The sequence below is a fragment of the Phoca vitulina genome, unplaced genomic scaffold, assembly GCF_004348235.1.
Source record: "Phoca vitulina isolate PV1807 unplaced genomic scaffold, GSC_HSeal_1.0 scaffold46, whole genome shotgun sequence".
NCBI lineage: Eukaryota > Metazoa > Chordata > Mammalia > Carnivora > Phocidae > Phoca > Phoca vitulina.
The window spans coordinates 1,134,032-1,155,564 of NW_022589749.1; the positions used below are offsets into that span (position 1 = coordinate 1,134,032).

The 21,533-nt window shown below is 44.6% G+C and overlaps 1 protein-coding gene across 1 annotated transcript in view; it reads left to right on the forward strand.

Moving 5' to 3' along the window:
* CIT (citron rho-interacting serine/threonine kinase) overlaps positions 1 to 13,474 on the forward strand; it is a 161,770-nt gene extending 148,296 nt beyond the window's left edge. The window contains 8 exon segments of the mRNA XM_032431628.1: positions 1,264 to 1,372; positions 1,487 to 1,615; positions 2,174 to 2,254; positions 4,129 to 4,207; positions 4,341 to 4,503; positions 4,505 to 4,521; positions 9,725 to 10,025; positions 11,060 to 13,474. Of these exon segments, the coding sequence (XP_032287519.1) occupies positions 1,264 to 1,372; positions 1,487 to 1,615; positions 2,174 to 2,254; positions 4,129 to 4,207; positions 4,341 to 4,503; positions 4,505 to 4,521; positions 9,725 to 10,025; positions 11,060 to 11,083 (903 nt within the window). The 3' untranslated portion in view covers positions 11,084 to 13,474.
* The last annotated feature ends 8,059 nt before the right edge of the window (positions 13,475 to 21,533 follow it).

A 21,533-nucleotide genomic window follows, 5' to 3' on the forward strand; every position in this document is an offset into this window, starting at 1 on the left:
CAGTCCCTGGCGACACTTAACAGAATCTTTGTCGGATCCTAGACGTTTCCATTAATAACTTTTGGAAAAGCCAGTGCTCACTGTGTTCCTAGGTGTAATTAGGGAGCTGATTCTCCGTGGAGTAGAGTGGTGGTGATGGTGACTGCAGTGTGGACAAGGTGCACATTAGATCATTTGCCTCCCTTCCAGAGGCTGGCCGTTGTCCCTAGATTAGGAAAACTCCACCTGTTGTAAGCCTAATTTATTTCAGGTGCCTTCACGATTAGTCTCAAGCGAAATGCGGGGTGAATATATAAGGGTCATTATATGTTAGGGAAACAGTTTCATCCTGGGTGGGCTGTTCGTTTGTTTAATTTTATTGATCACCTACTGGTACCAAAGACCCAGCTGACTATTTTACAAACACTTTTCACAACAGCCCTGAAATGCACGGGTGGTAATCCCCAATTTTCAGGTGAGGCCATTGAGGCCGGCTGAGGTCCTGTTACGAAGTTGAGACCAAAACTCTGAAGTTTGATTTTTCCCTGCTTTCACTGTGTCATGTTGCCTAGACGTTTCCTCATACTTACCAGGTGCTCAGTAAATATGCAGTGGTGATAGTGCAGATTAGATTTTGAACTGTTAGCTTTAGGAAAAGCCTCAGAAATCAGTGCTTCTTTATAATTCTTGGCCACCATTTTGAATAAGCATGCCTAGGTTTTTGAAAATATTAGGATGGGCCTGAAAACAAGTGGAAGTAACTAGAAAGCTGATCACTAATAGACAGGAGGACCCAGAGATTTGCCGTGGGGGAGGGGAAGGGAAGAGATGACAACAACAGTGATGAGAATAATTATATAGGTAATAGAGGTTCGTGTTAGAAACTTAGCTCACAAAAAGAAGGAAGCTAAACCAACTCCCTCTAACCAGCCCTGTGTTTTCCAGTCTTTTTCCTCAGATAAGAATTTATTATTTTTAAAGATCTGTCTTTGAATGCAACCTTTCCATTGAAATGGTGTTTCTCTTTTTTGGGCTGCCATTTGATACTATTTTCTTGGTCTGGGTTGCAAAGAACGCAGAGGTAGCAAAGGAATTATTAGTCTTCATGGGGGACGTGAAAGGATTGAGCGTGTGTGATTTGTGTGGCCGAGAACGTGAACAAGTCCACGTCCAAGGCGACCGTCTCCAAGGCTCGGTTAGATGCCTGAGGGGGAAATGGAATAGCAGTGGAAATGGAGCTGCCTTGTGTTAACTCACATCGTTTTCTTCTACCCTCTGTCTCAGGAGATAGAGACCTCAGAGCCCTGCAGCTGCATCCACTTCACCAATTACAGTATCCTCATCGGAACCAATAAATTCTACGAAATTGACATGAAGCAGTACACGCTTGAGGGTAGGGTCCTAGTCTGCCCGCACTCCCCCACCGCCCCGCCAGCCAATCTCTGCTCTGGCCTCACCGCCAACTCTGGCTCCTCCCTGACGCCCCGCTTCCCACCTGCCTTTACAGAATTCCTGGATAAGAATGACCATTCCTTGGCACCTGCTGTGTTTGCCTCCTCTTCCAACAGTTTCCCTGTCTCGATCGTGCAGGTGAACAGCGCAGGGCAGCGGGAGGAATACCTGCTCTGCTTCCACGGTGAGTCGGGGCTCCCTGCCGGCCACTGTCCTGAGGGCTTGCGGGCGCTGGGAGTCCCAGACCCCCACCAGGGCTCTCGCCCGGTCCAGCTCCATCATACTCTGTCCTGAGAGCAGCCACTTCTTTCCTTCTCCGCCCCTTGCTTCTCTCTCTCCCTTTCCTTTCTCTCTTTTCCGTTCCTTCTTTCTTGGGTTTTCTTTTGATGTTTCTCTTCATTCTTTTTTATTCCTCTTTTCCCTTCCCCTCCCCCACGGCAAATCTCTGGGTCCTCCTGTCTCTTCCTCCTTGTGTCTGGGTCTCTGTTTCTTCCCTTTCCCTTCCTCCATGTCTCCCGTCTCTTCCTCCTTCCTTTGCTCCTTCTTTCCTGTCTCTCCCACTTTCCTTTAACACATCTCTGAGAGACGCGGCTCAGCAAAGGTCCTCAGGTCTTAACGATCCAGTTAAATGTGGCTGGTGGTCCCCTGGGCTCACTCCCTTGTTCTTCTGGCAAAGTGTGTGGTGTCATTGATTCTGTTGCCTCTGACTGTGCCGACGCCCCCCGGCTCAAACTCCTTGCAGAATTTGGGGTGTTCGTGGATTCTTACGGAAGACGTAGCCGCACAGACGATCTCAAGTGGAGTCGCTTACCTTTGGCCTTTGGTAAGTGAACCAAGGTCTGGAGGGCTCTATTCTGCCAGCAGCTGGAGTTCTAGGAAAGAATTGCAGGTGGAATCCTTTTTGGTTTATGTGCTATGCCTGTGGATTACATTAGACACCAAGTGCCGTAGGTCATAGTCCCCTGAAGTGTTCAGGGCAAAGATTCTGATGCTTGATGAAGAACTGCATATGCCAGATCCACCAGCCTTGTGAAATATTTGTTAGGTTCTCATGAAGAAAGGAGAGCATTCCCTGTGAATTTATTTAAACCATTTCAAAGGTTGCAGAGTACTCCACGGCATAGCTGAACACCTGTCAATTTAACCAGTTCTAATTAGGCAGAGCACGTAGGTCATGCTCATTCTTGAACATCTTGCACTAATCTCTGCACACTTGTCTAGTATCTGCTGCTCATAAGCCCTAAAATTGGAGCTGCTGGGTCACGCATAAACACCTATATACATAAACACGCACACATGTACAAATATGTACACACATATTGGTGTAAATGTTCTGAAACACTGTTATGGCTAAAATACCCGTCAAGGCTATTTGGTTTCTCTTTTGCTGCATATGGACAAGACAACAACTTATTATTGCCCAAGATGCTGAGGCTTGACTGGACAGTTCCGCTTCATGTGGTACCAGTGGGGGCACTGGGATAACTAGAAAGTCCAAAATGGCCTCACAAAATGGCGGCCAATTGGTATAGTTGGTGGGAACTCAGCCGGAGCTGGAGGCTGGAGGCTGGAGACCTCAGTTCCTCTCCACATGGGCTTCTTCCAGGAGTGCGAAAGTAGAAGCTGGCTGGCCTTTGTTGCTTCCACCACATTCTACTGGTTAAAGCAGCCATGGGGTCAGCCTAGATTCAAGGCGAGGAGGCTCCACTAGGGCCTGAGTACCGGGAGGCATGACTCATTGTCCAAAACCAAAGTCTTGGTTTACCACAAGGGATAATAGTGATAATTTCCTTTTCCTTTTAAGATAGAAGAGGCTCCCATCATATCCTAGAGTTTTACTGATGCTATGATATAGACATATAGTATTAAGATCAGAAATATTTAATTATCTTTGAACTCAGTCTTTTTTTTTTTTTTTGAAAATGTACAGAATTAAACAGTTTAAAAAGGTATACTGTGAAAAGTCTCACCCATATAACCTATCTCTCCAATTCTCCATCCCCACTCCCCCAAGATGGGGGGGAAACTCCTGCTTCTTATCCTTTCAGTGCTTTGTGCAAATACAGATGCGTAAGAAAAAATATATATTTTTTAAGATTTTATTTATTTATTTGACAGAGAGAGACACAGCAAGAGAGGGAACACAAGCAGGGGGACGTGGGAGAGGGAGAAGCAGGCTTCCCGCAGAGCAGAGCCTGATGTGGGGCTCGATCCCAGGACCCAGGATCATGACCTGAGCCAAAGGCAGACGCTTAACGACTGAGCCACCCAGGCACCTCGAAAATATATTCTTATCCTCCCCCCCCACACACTTTTTTTTTAAATCAGTGTGGTGCCACACTTTATACATTATTCTGAATCTTGCTTTGCACACTAAGTAAAACACACCTCAGGGTTTTTTATGCATCCGTACATAGCTTCATGCATTTTTATAGCTGTGCAGAATCCCACAGTTGAACCATAATATATTTAACTGACCCCCTATAACGTACCCTTGATTTGGTTCCCATCTTCTGCTCTGACAACATGGCAGTGAGTAAACTTGAACATGCCTCATTATGTTGGCACATGGATGTATGTGTAGGCTAAATTATTCTAGGTGGGATTGCTGGGTCCAAGGTAGCACTGCAGCCTGGTTTTGATTTCCTCTTTTAACCCCTCCTTGCTCCATGCTCTTCTTCTGTTGTGGCCATGCAGCCTACAGAGAACCCTATCTGTTTGTGACCCACTTCAACTCACTCGAAGTCATTGAGATCCAGGCACGCTCCTCTCTGGGGTAAGCATTGCCCTTTCAGGCTTTGAAAAGTTCAGCTGTTGGGGTCGGGGGTCGGGGCCAAGTGTCTGTTTCTTCGCATCCCGCCTAGCAATGGAGGTAACCTGAATGTAAACTCTTACCTGGAACTCCTCAGGACTCCTGCCCGAGCGTATTTGGAAATCCCGAACCCACGCTACTTGGGCCCTGCAATTTCCTCAGGAGCGATTTACCTGGCGTCCTCATACCAGGATAAATTACGGGTCATTTGCTGCAAAGGAAACCTCGTGAAGGAGTCCGGCACTGACCACCACCGGGGCCCCCCCCACCTCCCGCAGGTACCATACTTCCCCTCTTCTTCATTATAGGATGCAGAGTGCTTTTCTGTAAGGTAGAAGGAAATTTTGCTAAGCTGGTCAAAGGTTTCCCCAATCTTCAAGCTCAAACCACTCCTTTCTTTGAGATACCGCATGAAAGTGACTCCATCCTTTTCGAGTATCGGGAGAATTTTTAAATGCCCCCTTGGAAAAGGTGGAAGGAAATGTCTGGTCTTTCTCTGTTGGGTATTCTCAGTGGCACTAGAATGGATCATGAATTATGCATTCATTGCTTTAGCAGATATTCTGCCGCGCTAGTTGGGCTTGCTATGGGAGGTATAGCGTTGCATAAACCAGATGCAGTCCCTCCCTCGTAGAGCCCAGTGGGCGAGAGACATGAGCAATCAGGCAATTACAGCACAGCCTAGGAGGATGGGGCTCAGACTGGGGTAGTTGAAGACACCTTGGGAACCCAGAGGAGGGTTCCCAGCCTGGACATGGGGGCCAGGGAAGATTTCCCAGAAGAAATAAGGCCTTCCGTATGGGCCATGCTTTCCTCTTTCTTTGCATGTCTTCTAATTTTTTGTTGGGAGACTGAACATTTCAAATAATATAATGTGGCAACTCTGGAAATCAGACCCCCACCCCTCCCCTGCGTTTGTTGTTGCAGTTTATTGAGTGACTCTCCGGGACTATATCTGTAAAGTCTGTATCGTTATGTGTGGCCATTCAGGTTTCCGCTTGGTTAAGTTAGTCATCTGCTAATGATTGGGCAGAGATTTCCTTCAATGCATTGAACCAGGAAGTCTCCCACCCTTTGCCGAGGGGTTCTGTGTGTGTGTGTGTGTTGGGCATACCTTCAATGCTCAAAGTCAGCCAGAGTTGAGAGACTAAGGCCTTCTCAGATTTTTCCTGGGCATTTGCAGAGCCTTACCCGTGTGCGTAGCCTTCTAGATTCCTACAAACATGTGGGACCATTTCAAAATGCCCTGTAGACATCTTATTCCCAGATTGCCTTTTGAGTGTTTTGGCCAGCCTCTTCCCCAACTGCTATCACTGCCTCAGGTATTTGCCAGGTTAAACACTTGCTGCTGATTGTTTTTGATAAACATCTGGGAATAGGGCTTTTCTCATGAGCAAACCCTGTGTCAGGTCAGCTAAAAAGCCTGGAGAATGGTAGCCAGAGGAGTAGCCAGACCAGATGGGGACTGTTTGCTGGGGCTGGGGCTTCAATCCTGATCTCCCTCCAGTGCTGCTGTGGTTACAGGGCTGTTGGTTTCAAAACTGCAGATCTGGGGAGAAAAGGGTGGGAAGAGGTCACATTAACATGTCACAAAGCTTGTTGTTCTTACAGAGATTCAGCTATTTTTTACATAAATGCTCTTGCTCTTTGAGTTGTTCCAAGTCTTTGGTTAATTTCCAGAGTTCTGAAAAGTTGATTTAGACAGTTGTTTTCAGTGTTCTGGTTGCTTTTATGGAGGAACGGGTTTTCAGCAGTCCTTACTGTACCATTCTGGAAGCGTTCCTCCCCTTTTTAATACAGGTGATAGCACACTGTGCACATTCTTCTGTACCTGAATGTATCTTGGAGGTTGCTCCATGTCAGTATCAGAAGTATTTCTTCATTGTTTTTTATGCCTACACAGCATTTATGCCTTCGTGTGACCTTAATTTATTTAACTGCTCCTGTATCTGGATGTTTTGGTGGTTCACAGACTGTTGCTGTAATAAATTAAGTGACTTTGTGCTTATGTCATTTTGCATGCTTAGGAATCCATCTGTAGGATAAATTCCTAGGGAAAAAAATTGTTGTAATTTTGATAGATGTTGCTGAGTATTCCTCCCTGAAGGCTATATCCATTTTTAATCCTACCAGCAGTGCGTGGGAAGTGGGACTGACCTTGTCTTGACATAGAAGTCTTTGAGCCAGATCCAGGTTGATGGGTAGGTTTGAGATGTGTAACTTTAAGTTCTTGGTCTACAAAGAAGTTCTGAGATTATTTAACCCAGGGGAATATTTAACTGACCTAGGATTTAAATTTTCTGCCCTGCTGTGTCTACCCTGGAAAGAGTTATGTGGATCCCCTACTGTGTGCTAGACAAGGTATCTGGGGCTGGGGATACACTGATGAAGACATGTTTCTATTCTCAAGGGACTCTCAATTTGGTGGAGGAACTACCTCTAATATTTAAAAAGTGCTTAGGTCTTGGAAAAGAACATGATAAATCTAACATTTTGAGACTACGTCCTAATGAATAGTCTTTCTTCTGTTGAAATACAAGAGGTTGGTCTAAATGTTTGGTCAGTGTAATTTTAATCCCGGGCACTTGCTAGAAAACCAGAAGTGGTAAATAAGTGGTAAATAACCAGCAGTTCCTAACTCTTTTGGCTTGACCCTGCCTCAAGAGTAACTGCTCAAAGGACTATAGTTGTCTCCTGAAAATGTCCAGATTTTAAGTAGTTCCCAAGTCATGCCAAGAACAAATCAAAGTACTGTGATTTTTTTTTTTCTCTACTGCCTTACTAATTAGATGGCAGGCACCTTCCTTTTGAGACTATATAGTGTCTCTGTAAGAAGTTGCTTATTCTGTGGTTGAAAGGAGTTCCAGTTCCTGTGAAGGAGAGGCAGAGACAATGCTGTTGCTTTCCTGCTGTGGCCAGGCATGTCCAGAAAATTGCAGTTAGTCTTTGCTTGTCTCTTGGCTTATAAAATGGTTTTTTTATGCAGGCTGCTTTGGCAGGTCAGAATGTAGAAGGCCAGCTTGGTTGAGTGTGATTCACTGCAAGGCCTCACTGACCTGGTCTGTTTAGCAGAGCAGGAAATGTAACTCTTTGCAAACAAACAAAAAACCCCATAAAATTGGCATGGGAGATCATTAGTCGTTAATGGATACAGAGATGGGAGATTGCCCACTTGGCCTAGAATGATAGGTATTTTCTTTCATTCCATTAATCTAAGCCAACATTCCAAACGGTCTTCCTGGAGCCATCCTTCTTGCTTTATGATGGGCCCCTGTGGACACATTTTATAATTTCCCTTCCATTACAAATAGGCTTAATATAATTCTCCTACTTGGAATTTATTTATTTTTGTCTTCCATATCTTAAAGCCACATGACTAGAGAAGAATATAAAACTTTGTTTCAAGATGTTGAAATCTGAGTTATCTTAAATTTTTCCACTGGACATGTAGCACAGGGGGGGTTCTGGCTTTCTGGGCATGTTGTCTGGAATCTTCAGTTAGAGTTGCACAGGGAAACCAGAGAATCACATGAAAATCTTCACAATGAACTGATCACTTATCAAATTATCTCTACTCACCTTTCTGTTTCAGTGTAGTGCAGGAATTGGCAAATTGTTTCTGTAAAGGTTCAGATAGTAAATATTTTTGGCTTTGTGGGCCATATGGTCTGTCTCAATTATTCAACTATTGTTGTGTGAAAGCAGCTATAGACAGTGCATAAGCAGATGGGCATGGCTGTGTTCCAATAAAACTTTATTTATAAAAACAGGTCATCTCTCTGGATTTGGCCCTCAAGCTTGCTCTAGAGTCTCTCCTCCCCCAGTAGATGTCTTTGTTTTTATTTATTTATTTTTTTAAATTTTTTTTTAATTTTTAATTTTTTTATTTTTTTTAAAGATTTTATTTATTTATCTGACAGAGACAGACACAGTGAGAGAGGGAACACAAGCAGTGGGAGCGAGAGAGGGAGAAGCAGGCTTCCCACGGAGCATGGAGCCCGACACGGGGCTTGATCCCAGGACCCTGGGATCATGACCTGAGCTGAAGGCAGACGCTTAACGACTGAGCCACCCAGGCGCCCCATTGATGTCTTTGTTTTTAATTATGGGCATTGCCAGAAGCGATTCTGGCAGATCAATAACTGAAGAAAAAAACAACAAATTTGGCCCCTTTCAAAGAGAAGGATTTAAATGTCAAGGATTAAGATAGGCCTCTGGGAAAATCAATGACACTCTCATTTTTGAAGAAATGACTTTGACTTTACTGCAGAAGTCCAACATTGACAGAAAGTATGTCATTGAGCATATTAGCATACAATTGTGTTGCGAAAAGTAGAGCAAGTTAAATCAGTATGTGATTCATACTTGGCTCATTCTTAGAATCAGCATATAATTCCAATTGTAATTTAGATTTTAAAAATAATGAGGATAAATTTACTTTCTTGATTTCTACTTTTATTTTCCGAGATAAAGCCCCAATCAATCAAAATATGTTCTCCAAGTAATATTCTCTATAAAATGTGCCCATTTTAAGTAGGTTCCCTTTTCCTAGCTCTAATTGTGCTGAGATGATGAAGATTGAGTACTTTTTCTGCTCATTGGAGTGGGAAGGAATTGACTCTCAGTTCTGTTTCTGGATCTCACTTCAGAGAGATGGTTAGGGCTGTATCTGCTGAAACCTTCATTTGAAATATCCAGGCCAGAGCTGGATGGAGGGTTGGATGGGCCATACAAAAAGGCCCCAGTGTTTTCAATTGTTTGGTTATTACTATAAACCTTTGGGGCCAGGGACATGTTTTGAGCCAACTATACTGTTTTTATTTGTCCTGCTCAGTGTTCTAATTCTGTCAGGCCTGATCCCCACACCTCTCACATCAGGTGCCAAAGAGTCTTGGAAAGCCACCTGGAAGGAGAGGTGACTGAGCACCAGGCCAAGGAGGGGGGACAGAGATGGCAGCTGACAGTGATGAGCACAGGCTTTCTCAAAATTGCTCCCTTGTATCAAGGGCCTGGTAGCAGTCTCACCCCTAAATGAAGACTTCCTTCTGTGCCTTCTAGGCTCTGCAAAATACCAGGTCAGTAGGATACAGGATGGAATTAGGATGTCAAACTGACCTGTGTCAGAGTCCCAGCTCTGCAGCTCCAGGTTCTTGTCTGAACGGTGAGGGTCATGCTTGTTCCTAGCCTGTGGAGCTGTTATGATGATTTAATGAGTCGAAGCACATCAAGAGCTTAGCACAGGGTTGGGCACACAGTAGGTGCTCAGTAAAAACCTGCACTGAGAGCAGGAAGCTTGTTTTTTTGTTTTTTGTCATCTTTCTTTCCCTGTCCTCGCTACCAAAAGAAAACAAAAAGCCTGAAGAACTTCAGGTGGGATCTTTTCTACTAAAGATCGGGGCATGGGTGTTTCTCAGAGGAGGAAGATGCCCCTTTGGGGTTATGACTTCTCAGCTCCGCATCTCCCTTTCCTGTTGCCTGCAGCCCCAACAAGCGAGGCCCACCAACGTACAACGAGCACATCACCAAGCGTGTGGCCTCTAGCCCGGCACCGCCGGAAGGCCCCAGCCACCCGCGAGAGCCAAGCACACCCCACCGCTACCGAGAGGGGCGGACAGAGCTGCGCAGGGACAAGTCTCCCGGCCGCCCCCTGGAGCGGGAGAAGTCCCCAGGCCGGATGCTCAGCACACGGAGGGAACGCTCCCCTGGGAGGCTGTTTGAAGACAGCAGCCGGGGCCGGCTGCCTGTGGGAGCCGTGAGGACCCCACTGTCCCAGGTCAACAAGGTCAGGCACATCCTGAGGCCAGAGGAGTGACCTGGGGAGCTGAGGGCCCTTCAGGGCCACTGTTGAAAAAAAAAGGGGGGGGGGGAGACTTATTATCATTCAGATTTTTCAGGACATATAGCAAGTTTAGGAAGAAAACATTTAAGAGGGCTTTCTAAGCAGATGGATGATGTGTACATGTGTACCTCAAAATGTAATAGCTACCCTAGGGTAGATCATTCCCTTCCCCAGAGGCAACCAGTGTTAACAGTTTCTAGAGATATTCTATGCATATAAGCAAATATGTATGCATATCCTCCCTTCTTAAACACACATGATAGCATACTATGCAAAATGTTTATGCCTTATTTTTTTCAAGCAAATATACAGATACACACGTACATCAAGAATTTTTTTTGGAGAGCTACACAGAAACTGGGAACAGTGGTTGCCTTCTAGAACTTTGAGCCTTTTGAAATCTCTAAATCGTATGCATGTGTTATCTATATAATTTTTCAAGTTAGCGAATGAAGAGATGGTGGGAGGTCTTGAAGACAAGGGGGCCCCCATGAGCAGGGGGAGGGTCTGAGTGCTTGGTGCCTCCTCGGCAGGCTAGCCAGTTCCAGGGGCCCCCTCTGGACAGCACAGCCACCTTTCTGTCCCGGGGGGCCAGGAAGGGGGCTGGTTTTCTAGAACACATTCTCCTAATGCCACCTACAGGTCACTGTTGGGACCCCTGCCAATAAAGAGAAGAGGAAAAGCCAGTCAGTGTTTCTTCTTAGCCCCTCTGATTTACCGATAAAATGGGGACAAGTGTGTGTGTATGTGTAACAGAGATCCATCCATAGCTTTGGAGAATTTTCCGTGAATTACATTCCCTGACGAACCCCGAGCTCAGCAGCTTGGCTCTGCTCGCTGCTGCCGGCCCGGGCAGCACTCGGTGTTAACGGCCACAGGGAGACCCAAGTGTGGCACGCTTCCTAGGGGGATTATGCGGGGCGAGCCCAGGGACTCCTGGCCCCCTCAGCTAAAACTCCTCCTCATTTTGCTCCTAGGTCTGGGACCAGTCTTCAGTGTAAATCTCAGCCAGGAAAACCAACTCCTCATCTTAATCTGCAGGAAAACACCAAACACTCTAAGGAACTCTGCTGAAGGGGCCCCCAGCACCCATCTGCTCAGCCACCCCAAGGCACAGCTGGGCCCAGAGCCACCTCAGTGTGGACACCCTGCATCCAGGCGGTGCAGGGGCCGAGGCTCTTAGGAGCTGTCAGCGCCTTTCTGCAGTCATCCTCCGTGCACTTTGTTACTCTTTCAGAGCATTCATAAACTTTTATACCTAGCTCTAGCCTCTACCGGTTCATCAAAGGAAACCAACCTGCGCTAACTACAACGTGGTTAGAATCCTATTTAATAGCTACTTTAAGATCCTAGGGTTGGTTGGATTTCCTTTTTTTTTTTTTTTTTAAGACAACAGAATTCTTAATAGATTTGAATAGCAATGTATTTCCCGTTGTAGTTATTTTTAGCTAGATCACACCATCAGGTCTTTGCTCTGGAAACGTATTGTGGAAGAGTCCCCGCCAGTTGGCCAACCTCCTGAGCTCATGTAGGTTCATTCTTATCCCAGTCCATCCTCACAGATGGCCCTGTTTTACCCAGGGTGACATCTTAGCCAAATGTTTACTGTTCTCATTGCCTTTTATGGCCTTGACGACTTCCCCTCCCACCAGCTGAGAATGTATGGAGGTCATCGGGCCTCAGCTTGGAGGCAGTGACTTGGGGCCATGGGCCCTCGAGGAGCTCTCCCTCCCTGCCCCTCAGCGTCATCTCCCCAGCCTGCTGTCCCTGCTTTCCACGTAGCTTTGGCCAGGAAAGCATGCAATAGACTTGCTCGGAGCCCAGCATTAAGGAGTCTCTGGGTCCGGGAGGGGACCGGGGGCGCCCACCTCCTGTCCATGACAGTGCGTTGTTCCCCACCCTGGGATGGGAAGAGACCCATCCGGGAGTTCTGCATGGCGGTTCACTGCATGTGCTGCCCCCCCCGACCTGGCTGCCCCCCTTGGGTTGCTCTGATGAAGTACTAGTACCATACCACAGCTCCCGCTGAATCGAGACCCTCTGACCACTTGCCAACTCACTGGCCACAACAAGCTGCAGTCTGTAGCACTGAACAACCAACCAAACGCTCAAGCCTTACGACCAGAGAAGGATTTCAGCAAACCACCAACTCACACTTTCCCGCTTTCCTGCCGACTCCCTCGTGGATGACTCTGTTCACACACAATCCAGCACGGTTCTACCCCCACGAAACTGTGACTTCCCAAGGGAGCCTTTCCCTAGGGCTAGACGAAGACCAGGAAGTTCGAGAGCGCCGCGGCCCCTCCTCCGCCTCTGCTGGGGTTGGGAGGTCCTCAGGTGCAGCGCAGCGCACACGGGTTCTCTCTACCCGCTACCAGAATGCAAAATTCCTGGCAACTGGTAAAGCAGCAACCTAGAGGCTTTGCAGTTGGCAAGCTAACTAGCGGCCTTATTTCTGCCTTTAATCTCCCATAAGGCATCTCTTGCTTCAGATTCTCCATGACTCTTTTAGGCAGGCCTCAAACACCAAGGCACATCCTAGGTAGGCTGAAAGGTAGACCTGTTTCCACCACCGCAGGTGAACATAACCACATTTCCACCCACGTTGTCCACAGTTCAGATCACTTTCCAGATTGCAACCTGGCCCAAATCCCAGCTCCTTCCTGCTCGTCTCTTAACCTAAGTGCTTTCTTGTTTGGAACGCCTGTGTCCCTCCCTCGTGTTGTTAACGGCCTTGGCAGGTGTCACACTGTTGTTTTATGTGTTGCTTGGAGTCTTTGGGGTCATACCGCATCCCCTCCCTTCCCTAGGGCAGATCAGACTGAATGTTTGCTGAAGTTTTTGTCTCTTGGTCCACAAGTATTTGGAAAGGTCACTGAAAACTGGTCTTTCAGTCTTGGCATTTCATTTCGGATCTCCATGAGAAATGGGCTTCTTGAGCCTGGAAAGTGTATATCGTGTGTCTCATTTGTGAAATGCTTCCTGCTATAGAACTAGCTCTAAAGACTGTACATATTTACAAGAAACTTTATATTCGTAAAAAAAAAAAAAGGAAATTGAATTGGTTTCTACTTTTTTATTGTAAAAGGTGCATTTTTCAACACTTACTTTTGGTTTCAACGGTGGTAGTTGTGGACAGCCATCTTCACTGCAGGGTGGGGAGCTCCGTGGGACCACCAAGATGCCAGCAGGAAATACCGGACCACGAAATTGCAGTCAAAAGCTTATTAGCATAAGTAAGATTCTAGGTCTCCAAAAGTACAGGCTTTTTCTTCATTACCTTTTTTATTCAGGATGAGGAAAAGAACACAAGGAACAATTCAAGATCCACCTGGAGAGGAATGAACTTTGTTGTTAAACAATAGTGAAATAAAGCAATGATCTAAAATGTTTGCTTTCGTGCAATGACCTCTTCTTTTCTTGAGAGACTATAAACATCCTAAGCATTGGGCCCGTGTCAGCACAGGCTTGTTATCATGGCCTGGGACCTTGCTTCCTTTTTTCAGGGTGGGGGTGGGGTGGGGGTGGCCAGGGAACGACACAGAGGTCTGAGCACACTGCTCTCCTGGCGTCAAGAAGACTGGCAGCATTCTCTTCTAAGAGTGAGACCTTGTTGAAGTTGGGTCATTATTTCCAGTGAACCGCAGACTGGCGGTTAGGTCACTTTATAGGACTGCAGAACGGGAGAGCTCCGAACGCAAACAGGCCATTTTGAAAGGCTTACTTGAGAATGGATTACCTAGTTCTCCTATAATGCAGCTAACCAAGAAAACAGGTCACCTTAAAATCTCTCTCATCCATTTTAAGGCCGTGGGGAATTTAATGATGTAGATTTCCTTGGAGGAGTTCAGATCAAGGTAATTTAAAATGTAAATATTTCTATTTTTAACTAGATGGATTTTTAGAGTCTGTGAGGTAGATTTTTTTCCATGATTTTTTAGTTTGTTAGTATAAACTCTGCTTGATCTGGACAAACATCAGTTTTGGCAAATGGTGATTTCTTTCATGGTTCCTGTTGCTTTTACTCTTGATTTTTATTTTCCAATGAAGTAATCTGACCACAGCCACAATCTTACTTGTAGGGTTGTATCTGACACGGCTTGTTAGAGGAACTGTAGTTGCAATTCTGTTCCACTTTACTGTTGGAGATAAAAACCTGCCAAAGGTCATAACTATGAGAAGGGAAATAATTCAGAAGATGAACAAGTAAAAATGTTCGAACCTCTCCTACAATACTGGGGAAAGTCCATTAAATACCAACCCCCCATTTCAGTTAATGAGAATTCTCGGCAGCCACAGAATACTTCAAAAGCATAAACAGTTTGGTTCCAAAAGGAATGTTCCAGAAAGCTTCTCTGGACCCTAAGGAATGACATCAAAGAAACAACCAACAAATTACTCAGCCACATCATAAAATGAGGCCCAACCTTCCATGGTGCCACCACTCCTTTTTTTTTTTTGATTGTTTTGAGACAGAGCATGCACAAGGGAGGGGCAGGGGAAGAGGGAGAAGCAGGCTCCCCGCTGAGCAGGGAGCCTGATGTGGGGCTTAATCCCAGGGATCATGACCTGAGCCAAAGGCAGACGCTCGACCAACTGAGCACCCCCTGGCACCCCACCACTCCTCTTTCTTAAACACAGAATCAGATGTCACGTGTTCTATGTTTACAACTTAATTTTCATGAGACTAAAGACGCTGATTGCACAGCAAATTTCATAACCATGCAACTTTAGGATTTGGAGACTTAGGCCAAAAAGAGGTAATTTGCTTAATGGGACTGAAGTTTTTCTTCAGAACTGGGCCTCTTGAATCTGATTTGCTTCAGCAAACATCCATGCCCATATAAGTCTAAAGCATTAAGACTAGGCCTACAGGGGTGGGAGCAGCTAAACTTCTGCTCATAATAACAGTTGAATAGGCCTGTTCCAGTGGTTCTAAATCACTGGACTTTGCTCTCCTACCTTGAAGACATCTGACAATGTCTGCTGACTTTTTTTTTTTAAAGATTTTATTTATTTTTTGACAAAGAGAGACACAGCGAGAGAGGGAACACAAGCAGGGGGAGTGGGAGAGGGAGAAGCAGGCTTTCTGCTGAGCAGGGAGCCTGATGTTGCCTCAATCCCAGGACCCCAGGATCATGACCTGAGCTGAACGCAGATGCCTAACGACTGGGCCACCCAGGCGCCCCTATCTGCAGACATTTTTGATTGTCACAATTGGCATCTAGTGGGTCCTACAGTGTACAGAGCAGCCCCCACTCCCAACAAGACCCATATCAGATCCAAGTGTCAGTAGTGCCAAGGTTGAGAAACCTTGGCCTGTTCTGGTCAGATATCTCTCTGGGCAGTTTAAATAGTGCTTATGATGTCTACAGCATGGAGACTGTGGTGCTAGGCACACAATGTTTATATGAGAAAAATGTTTTATCACTTCCCTAATCAAGTATTGCTTTATTTTCCAAAGCTGGGGAGGGGGAGACTAGTGGAAATATAGTACAGTGTTGATCACTTGGCTTTCCCTTGAGTCTATCAATGATTAATGGAACTGTTTACCCTGAGGTAGAGGAAAGAACTTCGAAAAATACTTTACTACTATATGCAACTCAGGCTGTCTTTCAGAGAACCACAAAAAGGAAAAAGAAAGTTGACTCACGGTACAGACAATTTTCCAGATGAGATGGGTGAATTCACTCCAGGGGTAGTAGAAAAGGTAGCAGTGAGGGCTGGTGTCCTCATCCAGGCAAAGGCCCACACTGAGGACAAAAAGAACTAGGAGTGGGAGCTGACCAGAGACAGGGCAGGCCCCCCAGACTGGGATCTCTGGCTGCTCCAGCTTTCAGGATCTTCTCCAAGGGTCTGACTCACTGCAGTGATGGCTCTCAGGAAGGCCCTGCAGATGTTATTACAATAGGAGGGATGACTTGGGCTTTAGAAGAAATGCACGCGGGGCACCTGGGTGGCTCAGTCGGTTGGGCATCTGCCTTCGGCTCAGCTCATGGTCCCAGGGTCCTGGGATCGAGCCCCACATCAGGTTCCCTGCTCCACGGGAAGCCTGCTTCTCCCTCTCCCACTTCCCATGCTTGTGTTCCCTCTCTTGCTGTCTCTGTCAAATAAATAAATAAAATCTTAAAAAAAAAAAAAAAAAGAAATGCACGTGTGCTTTGTAACGTCCTTATTTTCTCCTTAAGACAATTATCTTTGGCATTCTGGGTCAGAAGGCTCTGGCTTGTTCCTCCACTAATTTGCTGGTCAATAGAGGTGCTAAGGAGGGATCCTTCAGAAGCTGAATGGAGATGTGAGTGGTCCATAGACTTGGATCCTCATTAATTCATTCAAACTGTTCATAAACACGGGTGGAGAATCAAGTATTGGGAGAACTAAATGCATGTTCAGAAATGAAACTGTGCTCATCTAGAAATAATGGGTGTTGAACCAAATAACATTTTACTCTTCCCTAAGTGGTTGTCTCTGACCTCAGCCATGGATGAGATCACTTTGATGTTCTGGGTTTTTAATCTTGGCTTTTGGAGTTTGGAAGTTTCCTACTTGAGCGAGTTGAGGGGTTGGCATTTTTTTCCTTTCTGGCCTCCTGACTTCCTGTTTGTGGCCGTATCCCATCCATGTTGTAAAGGTTTTGTGGCTCCGAACAAGAAAGGAGTCCTAGGATCATCTAGTGCTAGTCCAACCCCTCTCATTTTTCAGAGGAGGAAGTCAAGCTAAGAGGGGCGATGTGACCTGCCCAAGGTCACACAGCTAGTCAGCACCTGAACTAGATCAACATCCCTAATCTCATTCCACCATTGACACTCGGTGGGGGGGCGGGGGGACAGCCGACTCCAATGTGAAGATTTCCCTCACATTTATACCCGTAAGTGAAGCCAGAGGAAGGAAAGAAAGGAAAGAGCTTTGCCTGGGTCCTTTGATCTTTGGTTTCAGTATTTTGACATATAGCCCATTGACCCAATACCATTTTACATGTTAGAAATGTGAAGGCCTTACCTTTGGCTCTATAGATTCATTTGTATATATATTTCCAGAGGGAAGAATACATCTTCATTCAAAAGCATTTTGGGTTCCAGGACAAACAAACTAAAAGCATTTGTGATCACCAAACCAGGCCTACAAGAAATATTGAAAGGGGTCCTCTAAGCAAAGAGAGAGCCTAAAAGTAACATAGACCAGAAAGGAACAGAGATATACAATAACAGTCACCCTACAGGCAATACGATGGCACTAAATTCCTATCTTTCAGTAGTTACCCTGAATGTAAATGGGCTAAGTGCCCCAATCAAAAGACACAGGGTATCAGATTGGATAAAAAAACAAGACCCATCGATATGCTATCTGCAAGAGACTCATTTTAGACCCAAAGACACCACCAGATTTAAAGTGAGGGGGTGGAAAACCATTTACCATGCTAATGGACATCAAAAGAAAGCTGGGTGGCAATCCTTATATCAGACAAATTAGATTTTAAACCAAAGACCATAATAAAAGATGAGGAAGGACACTACATCATACTTAAAGGGTCTATCCACAAGAAGATCTAACAATTTTAAATATCTATGCCCCTAACATGGGAGCAACCAATGAGATAAGCCAATTGATAACATAATCAAAGAAACACATCGACAATAATAGTAGAGGACTTTAACAACCCCCTCACTGAAATGGACAGATCATCTAAGCAAAAGATCAACAAGGAAACAAGGGCTTTAAATGAGACACTGGACCAGATGGACTTCACAGATATATTCAAAACATTCCAACCCAAAGCAATAGAAAACACATTCTTCTCTAATGCACATGAAACATTCTCCAGAATAAATTACATCCTGGGTCACAAATCAGGTCTCAACCGGTACCAAAAGATTGGGATCATTCCCCACATCTTTTCAGACAACAATGCTTTGAAACTGGAACTCAGTCACAAGAGGAAAGTTGAAAAGAACTCAAATACATGAAGGCTAAAGAGAATCCTACTAAAGAATGACTGGGTTGGGGTGCCTGGGTGGCTCAGTTGTTAAGCGTCTGCCTTCGGCTCAGGTCATGATCCCAGGACCCCTGGGATCGAGCCGGGCATTGGGCTCCCTGCTCCGCAGGAAGCCTGCTTCTCCCTCTCCCACCCCCCCGCTTGTGTTCCCTCTCTCGCTGTGTCTCTGTCATATAAATAAATAAATAAAAATCTTAAAAAAAAAAGAATGCAACCAAAAATTCTCCAAAGAGTTCAATATTCTTTCATGCTTTTATCCCACCCACTTCCCAGACTCTTTGTATTCAGTGTATTCTCTGACAATGTAAAAGTTCCTTTTGTTGTTCCCTGAATTGTACTCATGCATTTCTCTTTGTGACTTTTCTCTCAAATCCACAGTTGCTTAAAACAATGGTGTATTCTAACTTTACTTGAATTACCTTGACAACACCGTTTTACAGATCTGCAACAATTTGATGTCTATAAAGGAAGACAATGATTGCTTTCAATAAGAAGTTTTTAAGTATTAAAAAAGTGTCCACAAAAAAAAAAAAAAATGAATGGGTCAACCAGGAAATTAAAGAAGAATTAAAAAAATTCACGGAAACAAATGAAAACACAACTGTTCAAAATCTTTGGGATACAGCAAAGGCAGTCCTAAGAGGGAAGTAGACAGCGATACAGCCTTTCTCAAGAAACAAGAAAGGTCTCAAATACACAACCTAACCCTATACCTAAAGGAGCTGGAGAAAGAAAAACAAATAAAGCCTAAACCCAGCAGGAGAAGAGAATTAAGATCAGAGCAGAAACCAATGAAACAGAAACCAAAAGAACAGTAGAACAGATCAACAAAACTAGGAGCTGGTTCTTCGAATTAGTAAAATTGATAAAGCCCTGGCCGACTTATCAAAAAGAGAAAGGACCCAAATAAATAAAATCATCAATGAAAGAGGAGAGATCACAATCAACACCAAAGAAATACAAATAATTTTAAGAACATATGAGCAACTATATGCCAACAAATTAGACAATCTGGAAGAAATGGATGCACTCCTAGAGACGTATAAACTACCAAAACTGAACCAGGAAGAAATAGAAAACATGAACAGACCCATAACCAGCAATGAAATTGAAGCACTAATCAAAAATCTTCCAACCAACCACCCAGGGCCAGATGGCTTCCCAGGGGAATTCTACCAAACATTTAAAGAAGAATTAATACCTATTCTTCTGAAACCGTTCCAAAAAATAGAAATGGAAGGAAAACTTCCAAACTCGTTTTATGAGGCCACCATTACCTTGATCCCCAAAGACCCCATCAAAAAGGAGAATTACAGACCAATGTCCCTGATGAACATGGATGAAAAAATTCTCACCAAAATACTAGCCAGTAGGATCCAACAGTACATTAAAAGGATTATTCACTACGACCAAGTGGGATTTATTCCTGGGCTGCAAGCCTGGTTCAACATCTGCAAATCAATGTGATACACTAATAAAAGAAATAACAGGGGCGCCTGGGTGGCTCAGTCGTTGGGCGTCTGCCTTCGGCTCAGGTCGTGATCCCAGGGTCCTGGGATCGAGCTTCACGTTGGGCTCCCTGCTCCGTGGGAAGCCTGCTTCTCCCTTTCCCACTCTCCCTGCTTGTGTTCCCTCTCTGTCAAATAAATAAAATCCTAAAAAAAAAAAAAAAAAACAAAAACCGTATGATCCTCTCAATAGATGCAGAAAAAGCATTTGACAAAGTACAGCATCCTTTCTTGATTAAAACTCTTCACAGTGTAGGGATAGAGGGTACATACCTCAATATCATAAAAGCCACCTATGAAAAACCCACAGCAAATATTCTCAATGGGGAAAAACAGAGCTTTTCCCCTAGGTCAGGAACACGGCAGGGATGTCCACTCTCACCACTGCTACTCAACATAGTACTAGAAGTCCTAGCCACAGCAATCAGACAACAAAAAGAAAGAAAAGGCATCCAAATTGGCAAAGAAGTAAAACTCTCACTCTTCACGGGTGACATGATACTCTATGTGGAAAACCCAAAAGACTCCACCCCAAAATTGCTAGAACTCATACAGGAATTCAGCAAAGTGGCAGGATATAAAATCAATGCACAGAAATCAGTTGCATTTCTATACACCACCAACAAGGCAGAAGAAAGAGAAATTAAGGAGTCGATCCCATTTACAATTGCACCCAAAACCATAAGATACCATAAGATATCTAACCAACGAGGCAAAAAATCTGTACTCAGAAAACTCCAGAATACTCATGAAAGAAATTGAGGAAGACACAAAGAAATGGAAAAACGTTCCATGCTCATGGATAGGAAGAACAAATGTTGTGAAAATCTCTGTGCTACCTAGAGCAATCTACATATTTAATGCTATCTCTGTTAAAATATCATCAACTTTTTTCACAGAAATGGAACAAATAATCCTAAAATTTGTATGGAACCAGAAAAGACCCCAAGCAGCCAAAGGAATGTTGAAAATTAAAAGCAAAGCTGGTGGCATCACAATTCCGGACTTCAAGCTCTATTACAAAGCTGTAATCATCAAGACAGTATGGTATTGGCACAAAAACAGACACATAGATCAGTGGAAAAGAAGAAAGAGCCCAGAAATGGACCCTCAACCCTATGGTCAACTAATCTTCAACAAAGCAGGAAAGAATGTCCAATGGAAAAAAGACACTCTCTTCAACAAATGGTTTTGGGAAAATTGGACAGCCACATTGCAGAAGAATGAAACTGGACCATTTCCTTACACCACACACAAAAATAGACTCAAAATGGATGAAAGACCTAAATGTGAGACAGGAATCTATCAAAACCCTTGAGGAGAACACAGGCAGCAACCTCTTCGACCTCAGCTGCAGCAACTTCCTCCTAGAAACATCGCCAAAGGCAAGGGAAGCAAGGGCAAAAATGAACTATTGGGACTTCATCAAGATAAAAAGCTTTTGCACAGCAAAGGAAATAGTCAACAAAACCAAAAGACAACCCACAGAATGGGCTAGTATCCAAAATCTATAAAGAACTTATCAAACTCAACACCCAAAGAACAAATAATCCGATCAAGAAATGGGCAAAAGACATGAACAGACATTTCTGCAAAGAAGACATCCAAATGGCCAACAGACACGAGACAAAGTGCTCAACATCACTCAGCATCAGGGAAATACAAATCAAAACCACAATGAGATACCACCTCACACCAGTCAGAATGGCTAAAATTAACAAGTCAGGAAAAGACAGATGTTGGCGAGGATGCGGAGAAACGGGAACCTCCTACACTTTTGGTGGGAGTGCAAGCTGGTGCAGCCACTCTGGAAAACAGTATGCAGGTTCCTCAAAAAGTTGAAAATGGAGCTACCCTATGACCCGGCATTTGCACTACTGGGTATTTACCCCAAAGATACAAATGTAGTGATCCGAAGGGGCACCTGAACCCCAATGTTTATAGCAGCAA